Source organism: Schistosoma haematobium, chromosome ZW (genome assembly GCF_000699445.3).
Source record: "Schistosoma haematobium chromosome ZW, whole genome shotgun sequence".
NCBI lineage: Eukaryota > Metazoa > Platyhelminthes > Trematoda > Strigeidida > Schistosomatidae > Schistosoma > Schistosoma haematobium.
In genome coordinates, this window is record NC_067195.1 from 1,106,185 (window position 1) to 1,119,321 (window position 13,137).

The following is a 13,137-nucleotide window of genomic DNA, read 5'->3' on the forward strand; positions in this document are numbered from 1 at the left end:
TTATGTCATTTCTAATAAGATATAATCTAAGAGATAAAAGAATTGGCATAAAATGGTGGGGTAGAACCAAGAAGAAAGAAGTATATGTATACAGTCTAATCACTAACATCTAAATGATACACTGTATAATTCATGAAAGGAAGTATTACAATACAGTAAACCATGTTTTTGTTCCATGAATAATTGAAGGAGTAAATGAGATAACCACACTATTAAAAAAAAAACAAAGAGATAAATGAAATAATAAATCTTGTAACTAAAGTACACAGGTAAACATATGGATAATCGAAAAGTAGACAAACAGACAGACAGATAAATAGACAGACAGACAGTTAGATAAGGGAACAGAAACACACACACACGTATATACACGTACACGTACGTACGTACGTAGGCACGCACAAAACAAGATAAACGGATGGTGGTTGCTAAGACATAGTTACTTTGTTTAATTTATTCATTGATTATGGTCTATAAATGGAAGAATTTCATTATTCAGAAATAATAATTAATTTAGAAAATTAGATATTACAAAAAAAAATGACAATAGTCTTAGTGAAATGATTCAATAAATTAACCAAGAGGAGAAAAACTAATTAAGTGAAGTGTGATAGAAAAAGAGAGTGGGGAAGGAAGGAAGGAAGGAAGGAAGACAAGTTTAGTTGCTGTGAGAAGATTTTTACTATCATTACATCTGGGAACAATGTTAATTGGTTTTAATGATTTTCAATGGAAATCCCAAGGAATTTCTGAGATATACAATTGTATATTACCTTAAGATGGTGGAGAAGATTTGTAGCTCAGGTGAATGGATGATTTTAATGGAATTTTTGTTCTCTGAGCTGGATGGTTTAGTTGTGGAGCTTTCATCGTTCTTCTGAATGACATCATCAGAATATGTTGTGAACAAGAATATCAGTGAGAGGGGGATAACCAAATGGTATTTGAATACAATATTGCAGAATCTCTTACTAAATTCTGAGAACCATACAGTAAATACTTCCTTTATAAAAATGTCAACAAACTTTCCCAAACTTTATTGTTCCTTCGTTTCCATATCAATCACTCTTCGTTCTTGTTCTCTTCTATTGAATTTTCTCAACCTTCCACTGCCAAGCAACCCACTTTCGATTAGTGATACATACTATTTCTGTCTGTGGACATCAGTAGCACACACCATAAATATACAATAAAATCTATGCTAGACATAATCCTTAATCTAATTCATATCAATGAATGGTTATATAGATTTAAATCAGTGAATATTTATTATATCGTTTTACTGATAACTAATGTTCACGTGTGTGTGTGTGTGAATAGAAAGGACATCCAATTTATCTGATTTAACTTTTTACATAATCGGTATCACTTATTGTAGGTCCTGAGTTCGAATCTCGAGAGTCGGGATCATGGATGTGCACTGTTGAGGAGCACGACAATGGGACGAAATGGCAGTCCAGTGCTTCGAAATGTTCCATGATGGTCTAGCTTCAATGAACTCATCATCTCAACTATTGAGATGTTGTATTTGTTTCTGTCTTTTTTGTTGTTTTTGGTTTGCGAACTGCATTAAATAGAAGAAAATAATTGTATTAATTTTTCAACGATATTAATTCCAATGGATCATATAATCCTTGTGTATAGTAGAATAATCCAAGTTCTAAAGGTAATTTCATGATGGTATGTTGAAACGCTAGATAAATTTCAGTAAAGTTAGAAGGAGAAAGCTAGTTTTATAGATAGCTGAAATAAGATAGGTTTCCTTAACTTTTCGCACATTTCGCCAGTATCAATGAGTTTAGGCTCTTCTGAAGTGTATGGGCGAGACTCTAATTTGTGGAGGAGCCAATCAGAGGCATTTTAGAGATTTCAAGGTTACGGCGCCAACTTCAGTGCTTAATGCTAACGTACGATCAGTTCACAAGGATCGTTCAAAGGTCGTTCATAAATTAGAGTTTCGCCGAACATATTTACCTAGTGCATTTTTTAAAGGTGATCTAATAACAAATAAAACTTCGTCTATATTATTCTGTCCACTCAATGACTAACCGATTTTTTTCTGTTCAAAGCTTTTAAGCGATATGAGATAAGATTAATATATTCTAATCGAATCTCAATTAAATCAGTTCGATTATGTTCGATATGAATTATTTCTTGTTTTCAAGATGAGTTTCTTAAAATTCTAATGAGAAGCCGAGACTAGTAGAGTTTAACCGTATTTTTTGTGAGACATTTAGTCATTAAACACAGTGGTGAACGGTCGTACGATATCATGGATTGGTTTGAGTTAGATAATAACACCATTAGATACTGGCTCAGTGGTCTAGAGATCCTTTATTCGAGTCCTGTGTGTGGGATCATGGAAGCACGTTGCTGAGAAGTCACATACTAGGAAGAAATATGCGTCTAGTGCTCCAAGGTTTTTAATGGTGGTCTAACATTGATCCATCCATGATATTGACCTAAACTCAATAATCTCCACAACCCTATACTGATATTTCTTGTCTCATTAGGCTTATATCCATATAAAATGTAAAGGTATATGTTGATGAGAAAGTTTATTTAAACTACGGTTGAATTTTTCCATGATCTTTATTGGTTAAAGATTGACATCATTTGAGGTCTCATTAAAAATGAGAAAGTATTAGATAGCTGTTCGGTTACAGTTTGGTTCTCCTCAACATTGTGAACTCTGGCTTGTAAAATAGCATATGAACTAGAACACCATTTACAAATAAATACATGCATTTAAGACAAGAATTTACATACAATAGGGGTGTTGTTTTCATTATAATTTAAGATCAATGGGAGATTTAGTGGAGGTTGAAAAGAAGTGGATGTCTTTATTTTCCTAGTTTATGTTTATTCGTTAATACTCACTCATGAAGCAGATTTAGAACTAACACTTTTAGTAACAGATTGATGTTAGACCGCCATTGAAAACCTGGAAGCACTGGACGACCAGTTCATCCTATTGTGGGACTCCTCAGCAGTGTGTATCCACGATCCCGCTCGCAGGATTTGAACCCAGGACCTATCAGTCTCGCACATAAGCGCTTAACCAATAAACCAGTGAGCTGGCATTCAACAGTATTAATGTATAGTTTCAACTAATTCACGAAATTGCGCCACCGTCCACCATTGTCTTCAGTGAGTTGATATCTCACAACAGACCTGGTTGAACTACACTAGTAATGGCTTCTCATCAGAACTCCAAAATATACCTCTTGAAGCTAGTCACTAGTGAGCACATGATGATTATTATCAGAAGGGGATTTTTCGGAAATTTTAGTCATTTAGTGGTTGAATTCCTCGAGCGGGATCGTGGATGCACACTGCTGAGGAGTCCCATACTAGGACGGAACGGCCGTCCAGCGTCTCCAAGTTTCCCAGTGTTGTCTAACTTTAACTGACTCATTAATTCAACCATTAGATTGTTTCCTTACAAAATACGCCCATTTATGACCAGATTTTACGATTATCATCCAATAAATACAAGTGAATTTTACATTGAATGACTACATGATATTACTTTCGATCTGTTCCTAACATAAGTTAAAATTAGATGAAAGAAATCTCGCTGATACTGCACCGTAAACGTTGAATACTACTTATAACAAATAGTAATAATATATGTTTTCATCAGTGAGCATTCAATGATGGTTCATAAGGCTAATTATGTTAAACATTCATTGGAGATTTGAGCTATTGGATTTAAAATCATTGGTTTAAAGGCAAGGCGCTTATCGCACGTCTTAAAGGTTCTAGATTTTGTTTCTAATAAACCTTACTCTGAAAAGTGATAAATAGTCTAATACTCGAACTAAATCGTTATTCAATACTCATAGACTTTCAATGATCATTTAGCTAGAGTCATTTCAAGATGCAGACTTTGTAGGCTGGATAAGTATGCACATACCACGTGTTTGTGTTTATTCGTTCTTTCAAAGTTAAATAGTAGTTGAGATATTATAAACTAGCCAAGCTATTGTAAAAAGTTAATTATACACTTACCTAAATTCTCAGCCTGCATTTCCTTATCAAGGGCCCCCTGTTAGCGGGACATAGACTAGATTAAAGCATGCTCAATGCATGATTGCTTTGGTGCACGCTGATTGGCTAATTCTTATCCAATCAGCACTAGTCGATAGTTGGAGAATATTCTAGAATCTTCTCATGTAAAAAACTATAAATATACTGACGTTTTTCTCTATTGTGCTTCTGACTTGCTATTTGGAATATAATCTCTTTCCTGTTCAACCGTGTTCTGATTTGGGGACTTGTCGAGTGAATCGGTGTCCGAGAATACTAAGCAATAGGAATAGCTGGGTCATAACCGTAAGAAGAAAGAGACATGTAACAGTGGCGACGGGGAAAAACTAAAGAAAAATGGCGATTTCTTTAGAACAGTTGCGGTTAATATTACAGCACCAGCAGAAGTTGTTAGCCTTGCAACAACAACTATTGAGCACACTTTTCACTCGACCAGAAAATAAGAAATCTGTTTATGATGCAGTAACAGACATTTCAGAAGCATATCCAGTGGAGGGTTCAAATCCCTTTATACCTGAATCAGAACGTAATATTTGTAACGTGTCCGGCTCACAGCAAGAAAATACTGTGCTGAATGCTCATAAAGTTGTGGCAATACGAGATGATCAAGAGCCAGACCCTGTAGATGAAGCCCGGAGTCCAGAATTGAATGAAACACTACTGGTCCTGTCTAGCTCTGAAAATAAATTTCAGCTAGAACAAAATTATGGTCCACGCGATATTAGCCGAAAAAGCTATGGGGACTCATATTCAGAAAATAACTGCAGTGACACGATGAACCCAATTATACCGAACGTTACTCAAAATCATTGTGAGACAGAAATTTATACTGAATCAGCTTATCCGATTTCTAATGACAATGTATCAGATATGGGTTCTCAGAATAATGCATGTAATTTTGATGAAATTTCTTATAAAAATGAGGAAGATATGTCGGCTGAGTCAGATTATGGACAAAAGTCTAAATTAATTTTGTTAGATGTTGATTTCCGTAATGATCCATTATCCACTGATGAAATTCCTAATGGATTTGAAAATAATGCTTCAGAAGAATTAAACTCTGACCTCAAATCAGAGGTCGTTCATTATCATCTAGTCATTTCCAGTGGATCCGACATTCAATGCAAGAAACATCGTTTAAATAAAGTCCTATTATTTGTAACTTGGAGATATAAGGATCCGACATTGTTTCGCGGAGGAGGAGAATGTTGGAGAATTAAAAGTTATGCATACTTCTATTTTTTTAAAAATCAAAACGCCTGGAACAGACATGTCAGTCTCTGTGCAAGAAAAAAAGTGATAATTCTTTATTGCCTAGACGATGAACTAATCGAAAGCACAAGCCAGTCACTCAGTTGCAGTTGGACCCTAGCACCAGATCCTACGAATCTGCTCAAAGGGGAGGTGTTAGCGGGACATAGACTAGATTAAAGCATGCTCAATGCATGATTGCTTTGGTGCACGCTGATTGGCTAATTCCTATCCAATCAGCACTAGTCGATAGTTGGAGAATATTCTAGAATCTTCTCATGTAAAAAACTATAAATATACTGACGTCTTCCCTATTGTGCTTCTGACTTGCTTCTTACTTCCTTCTTACTTCCATCTAACCTTGTTATTTGGAATATAATCTCTTTCCTGTTCAACCGTGTTCTGATTTGGGGTCTTGTCGAGTGATTTAGTGTCCAAGAATACTAAGCAATAGGAATAGCTGGGTCATAATCGTAAGAAAGAGATTTATAACACCCCCCAAATGCCCTGGTACGGCCGAGAGTGAGGAGAATCCGCTCCCTCTCTCGAAATACTCTCACATGGCCACGTGCATACAACCACTGCCAGAGAAATCCTACGCATTACTGTTGTTTACGAAATCGGGAGGACGAAAAGCGAGTGTCAAGCGCTTTAACCGGGTTGGTGGACACGGTGAGTCTACCTAGGGGAGTTGGAAAACCCTGATTCAAAGCTCATAGTGTACATGGGCTCTAAGATCCTAAGGAAATTCTTGTGTAGAACCGAAGAATGATCATACGTATATCTGTTATTTATGAACATTGTCATTCTATTTCATATTTAAACCTTCCTACTGATTTTAATCTTTTTAATTACGTAATCGATTTAGTACATTCTAGGACGTGCTTATTCGTTATCGAATTGAACAGTAATACACAACTTAAACAATCATAAATGTACGGACTAATACAAAATGAAAAGAGTAAGAGCAATGATTCTACTAGAATAACATAAATACATTTTTATTTCGTTTAGTTCTAGCCAGCTGCTTACAATCTGTGATATTTAAAAATCATAATTACATAATGGGCTTAAATTACTTACATGAGAGGTTTGGTTGTAAGTTATATTGAAGATACATTAGTATAGTATAGCAAGAGTGTAAATAAATTTAATAGGCTGAATATTTAATAGTTGAATTCATAAGTTAATTAAAGCTAGACCATTATGGAAAATCTGAAATCACTGAAAAACCGTTTCGTCCTAGTATGGGACTCCTTATCAGTCCATGTCCACGATCCCGCCTCGCGAGATTCGAACCCAGGACCTGTTGGTCTTGCGCGCAAACGCTTAACCACTAAACCATTGATCCGGCCGGGTGTTAATGTCTAACTTCAACCAATCCACGGATGTTGCAAATATATACTTTATGTAAAAGAACATTTTACAATATTGATTATGACAACAGTTCAAACAGCCAGAAACAAGTGATTATATAATGAGTAAATATTGATAGGAATGAAATGAGTAAAGTTCAGTTAATAGAATAAAAAGACAAATCAATGTAATAGATGCAATAAAGAGTTGAAATATTCTTTTTAAGATACAATGGAGGAATATTTGTCACCGAGGCAAGAAAAGACTAATAACTATCTTCTTTTGAACACGAAAATCAGGTTTTTTAACATCTGATAGCAACAGATTCGGTAATCTTCAAAAGACTGAAATTTGGATGCTTACTAATCATATTGAAAGATTGCAAGGTATTGACCTGATATCCTGTATCCAAGAGATGTTTAGTAATTACACTGTTAAGAGTTGTTCCTTCTCTTGTTCTAAGGTTTTTTGAAACATGCTCAAAAAATCGACGATGTGCCCTTCTTTCTGTTCGGCCAATGTAACTGCTTTAGCAGGTACACGTGTGGTGCGTGCTACTTATATTGATATAAGTAGTATATAACGTGAGTTAAAAGAACGTAATGTCTGGCAGCAGAAGATGGGGAAGATCAAGAAAGAAAGAGCGAGAACACAATGGAATTTGTAAGAAATCGCATGAACAATGAAATGTGAGGCAATGGATTGGTGTTTGCAACAGAAACGGTCCAGTTTGATATGATGCATTAATAGTTTGCAAATTGACGATTTACTATATGGTATTCAAATTTTATTGAGATAATCTGTAATGGTTGTGCCACATACACTTAATTGTCCCTATCCGTGCTCTGTTCACTACACACGTATATTTATAAATACAGTTAGTGGTAAGATGAAAGAGGTGATTGTCAACCTTTGGTTAGGTTATTGAACATGTTCATTTATGCAAAATTAATAGTTTGGCTACTGGGTAAGTCCAATGTTATGCCCCCTGTTGATTGTTCTTGCGACGTCATCACATTTGAGGCTGAAATTTATAGATATGAGACTTTTATTGACTATAATCACTTCCATCTTGTTTTCTTTAGGTTTTTTATATTTTTCAATAAGTTTCTATGAGTAGTAGTTGTCTCTTAGGCATTTTTTAACGTTCATTAATTCTTCTCCCAGTTTGTTAGTGGTACATATCCTTTCTACTCTATAAAATAATGTTTTAACCAATACTTCCTTGTAACTGATTGAAATTCAGGTAAACTCCATTCCCAGTACTTTTTCAATAAACCGAACAGTGAATTGTCCAGTCTCCCACTACGTTTTATGGCAATAACAAGAAGGTGAAACATATCATTCTGTTCATGTTCAATAGTGAACTGTATGTTAGGTTGAGCATTATTGAAGAGTTTGTCTTGGTAAAACATGTAAACCATACAGTAAATACTTTATTTGCAAATTTCCATCATTTAACTTTCATATTCTATATGATCCTTCCAGTTCACATTTCATTTCTAATTCCATTTCTGTTTTCTTTTTAAGTTGACCTTCATAGCCTTCTGCAGCCAAGTTTTCCACTTCTGATTAGTGCTACATACTACATATATCTGTTGACATAAGTAGCATACATCATACAGTACTAATATTCCACCATGAATATGAAAATCAGTTTATATTACACTTACTCTTTTTCCTAATCATCACTTCACAGCCCGAGCTTCCAATTTTGGGGAAAATTTGGGGAGCTTTGGGGAAATTCCCCTTTAACCTTGGTCAAGGTCATTTGACTTTGATGGTTTCCCAAAAATTTCCCCAAACATTGGTGAAGGTCATTTCACTTCTGGATTTCCTTCAAAATTTCCCCAAAATGTGCCAAATTTTCCCCAAAATTGGGAGCTCGGAATATTTCAATATGATCTTTATGATCTATGCTGTCCTGTGTCATTTGATGGATGTATTTATTTCTATGAAGATTGTAGTATGATCGTTTTTTGTTTCCTAAAGAACAATCAAAATGTTGTTTTGTAGAATCAAACCTGGTCTTTTGATATCATGCTAGACTCTTAAAAAAACTATAAGGGAATTCACTTTATAGTCTCTTGGATCAGTTTTGATGTTTATCTATCGATGATGCTAATAAATTCGAGTACATTGAACTCGATTGAAGTAGATTTTGGATCAAACCTACTGTAGTGAAAGAGAACACAAGTGGGAACAGTCGAATGAAATAGAACATAAAATTACAGAACATATTAGTAAAATCTGAGAACTATACAGTAAATAAATTCACTTGGCATTGTTTTACTTGTATCTTCCGATTGTTGTTTAGGACTACAGTTGTTGGTATATGTGCATCTTGTGTGGATTGCCTTGATATAGCCTTAAGTCATAAACTTTTTAAACGAAGATGGATAGTGGCTAGCAGTGTTTCGTCCTATTCGGGACTCGTCAGCTGGATGTACCCACACCCTAGAGTTGATATTCACGTCGGGATTCAAACCCAGTACCGTTTGCCTTAAACGCCATCGCGTAATCCATTTAGTTACTGAGTTCTCATAGTCACCTACCTATGTAATATGTTGAGGACGTTAGATCCCCCAGAACTCAATTGGGAAAGGACCTAATTTTGTAATTTTATTTAGAAAATTTCAACTTCTTTATTTTCGCGCTAAAGACGCTCTTGTCACCTTCATTCATGTCGTATTTCCCACTGAGAAATATCTCAGATGCTATCGGTCCGTCGCGTCTTTTAGTATGCGATTTGGTAACTCTCCTCAAGGACAGTTTTGTACTGTATATATACGTTTTGAATTACGTTTGTTGTGATCGCTCGTTTCTGTCTGTTTGCAGAATATAATTCCCCATTCCAAGCTTGGATTTCTCCCTCTAGTTAAAGGAGCTGGAATGCATCAATAGCTAGCTTACTGGTCTTTGGTCACCGAGTCTTTGTTCTCGTTCTCAGATTAAGTGAACTCGCGATAGCTTCAACCCTAGCACAATATCAATCAATTGTCTCAGACTTGACTGATTCTTCTTTTCCACATCGATCAATTTCTGTTCTCATTCATTTTTCTTTAATCTTATTAATCTTCTGACACCAGGTATTTCACTTTCGATTGATCAATACATACTACTTATATCTATCGACATTAGTAGCACACACCACATTACAACTGTAGTGTTTAAGAACCAAGCGTTTCTACCCTTAACAACCATTAATTATCTTTATCCAACTGTTTAAACAAAACATAGAAAAGTATTAATTACTTAAGAGACTTAAATAATTAATCAGTTTCTATATGGTAACTAGAATTAGATTAGATTTTACCTTATACCGACTAATTTATGATCTTCTCTATTTCATATTACATAATTCTTTAATGGATTCATTCAGTTTGTAATAAAATTTATAGTAAACTAATTTAGTTATTAATGAGATTTGGTTGTTGTAATGAGAAATACACTTGTTCATATGTTTCAAGCCATTCAGTTAGTTAATTATGATCAGTATAGGATCTGACGCAAATATATAACGATCTAATTTATCAAACTTCATTTCAGCACAGTGTTTAATTATCAGAAGGGGTTTTGTGGAGATTTTTAGAAATTTCACCGATTGAAATCGTGAATCAATTAAAGCTAGACCATCATGGAAAACCTAGAATCACTGGACGGACGTTTCATCTTATTGTGGGACTCTTCAGCAATGCCCATTCACGATCCCGCCTCGCAGGATTCTAACCTAGGACATATCAGTTTCGCGTGCGAGCGTTTAACCAACTAGACCACTGAGCCGGCCGGGATCCAATGGTGTTAATGTCTAATTTCAACCAATCCACGAAATTGAGTAACACATCAACTATTGCCTTCAGTGAGTTACTATCTCACAACAGACACGGTTGAACTCCACTGGTTACTGCTTCTTACTAGAACTCCAGGATAAACCTCTTGAAGCCAGTCACTAGTGACCATATATTGATTAGTATTAGAAGGAGGTTTTGTGTATATTACAGTAATTTCAATAGTTGAGATCATGAGTCAATTGAAGTTAGACCATCATTACTTTCATCTATTTACTAGCAATAACTAATTTATTGATATACTATTTTGATTTTAAAAAATATTCTTTTTCATACGATCAATAACTCTGATGTTTATCTAACGTATGATATTAGTTGGAAACATGAAACTAATTCTTTTTTCTATTTGGCATAGATCCCATATTTTTTTGGGATCATCTCATTTTCAATTACTACAAACATTATGAATTTCGCATGGAACCCTTCTGGGTCTACTGCCAGTCCAAAGCTCGGATAAAGGAGAAGGGTTGGATACGGGGTTGACGACCCCGTCCCGTAGAAAACTAACCAGAAAAAAACAATTCAAACCATTTAAACTCTGCCCTGGAAGTTAGAAGGTCTTCATTTAGAAGAGTTATGAGTCTTTAAGGTGAAAGCTCAGTCTCTTCAGAAGTCACGAGGCTGATTCACCTTCTGACAATCAGAGAAACCATTAATTTAAGTACATAGAATTCTCGTACAATGTGGGAGACCGGGAGAGTCTTCTAAATTGCTGCAGAAATGAGGAAATACAACTTGAAGGTGCTTGGGATCAGTGGAACGCATTGGACGCAGGTTGGACAACAAAGACATGATTCAGGGGAGCTGCTGTAATTTTCCGGCTATGAAGAAGAAAATGCTTCATATAAACAAGGAGTTGCACAGACATTGCAAGAATCAACAACAATTGGATAGAACTAGAAGAAAAGGCCCAGGGCAGAGTGGGTTGGAGAATGCTACTCGGCGGCCTATGCTCCATTGGGAGTAACAGGCGTAAGTATGTAAATACAAACATTATGATAAATGAATTTGTTTATAATTTATTCTGAGTCCTGAGTGAGAGATCATGAGTGTGAACTGCTGAAAAACCTCGTACTAGGATGAAACAACTGTCCAGTACTTCTAGCTTTTTCAATGGTAGTCTAAGTGTAATTGGTTTATGAATTCAACTAAAATATTCACAAAACCACATATTGATAATGATTTCATAGAAAAATACTTATAATCTAATTAAAATGTTGATTACTGAAACATTCCAACTGGAAACATCACGAGGCAAGCGTTAACTTGACATCTTGAAGGGAAACGAAAAAGAGGAAGGCTTATAAAGCACTGTGTGAGGAATTGGAAGCAGACATAAAAAAGGATGAATAGCAACTGGAAACAACGGGAAAGGTTTCCTCAAGACAGGGTTGGATGGAGAATACTGGTGGGCGGCCTATACTCCTCCACAATAGGTAACAAACATAAGTAAGTAGGTGAGTAAATAAGTAGGAAAATTGAATATCATACAAGTAAAATTACACACTTATGGAGAATATTCGTAGCTTAGGTGGATGAAATAAACAATAACAGGTTCAAGGTCAACAAGAACCAATCAACATCAAGGTCTATAGGACCTACAAGCTGTGATCCATATGTGTAGAAATTCGAACACTTCACTTTTCTTTGAAGTGATGATGATATCGTTCAGAAGGACGATGAAAGTTTCACAACCAGATCATCCAGCTCAGAGAAAAAACTTCATCAAAAATTCAATTTGAATTCATTGTTTTCTACCATTGTTCAAATAAAGTCGTGACTAAAACATATCATTATGAATGTAAGGGATAGTAAACAATCTTATGTTCGACAAATGTTTATTAGGATCGGGATTTTCATTTACGTAATTCATGAGTTTTAGTATTGGATCAAGCCAATGTTAGTAGACATAGACTAATCGGTTCAAATCCTCATGATTATTGTCACCAATGGTCGACTTCCGATCGGTTCAAATGGTTCAAAAGTATTCAATCTTTGTCTTATACATTTCATCTTGTAAATTCATTTTTTTGATTGAGATCATGAACCGATTGAAGCTAGACCACCATTGAAGACCTGTAAACACTGAACGGCCGTTAAGTCCTATTGTGAAACTCCTCAGCAGTGCGCATTCACGATCCTGCTCGCGGGATTCGAACCCAGGGCCTTCAGCCTCGCACGCGAACGTTCAACCTACTGGACCACTGAGTCGGCATTCGATGGTGATAGTGTCTAACATCAACTAATCCACGAAATTGCGAGACCATCTTCCATTGTACTGAGGCAGATACCTGTCTCTACCCGACACGGATTAGCTCCACTGGTCACGGTTTCTCACTAGAACTCCGAGAATTCCCTCATGAAACTAGTCATTAGTGAGCACATGGTTGGAATCCCGCAAGCAGAATCGTGGATGCACACTGCTGAGTAATCTCACAATTAGACCAAACGGCCATTCAGTGCTTTCAGGTTTTCAATGGTGGTTTCACATCAATCGGTTCATGATCTCAATCAAAAACTTAATAATCTCCACAACCCCTATACTAGTAAATTCATTTTCCTTGTAAAATTATATAGTTCATGCTTAGTGTTTTCTATCACTTCCGAAACTGTTACCATTTCCCGTACT

General features: G+C 35.7%; 1 protein-coding gene across 1 annotated transcript; it reads left to right on the forward strand.

Annotated features, from left to right (window-relative positions):
- The first annotated feature begins 4,270 nt into the window (after window positions 1-4,270).
- On the forward strand, window positions 4,271-5,699 carry MS3_00002553 (uncharacterized protein). The gene has a single exon (XM_051210147.1). It carries the CDS (start codon window positions 4,390-4,392, stop codon window positions 5,482-5,484), a length of 1,095 nt encoding a protein of 364 aa, XP_051070114.1. The 5' UTR covers window positions 4,271-4,389; the 3' UTR covers window positions 5,485-5,699.
- Window positions 5,700-13,137: the final 7,438 nt, after the last annotated feature.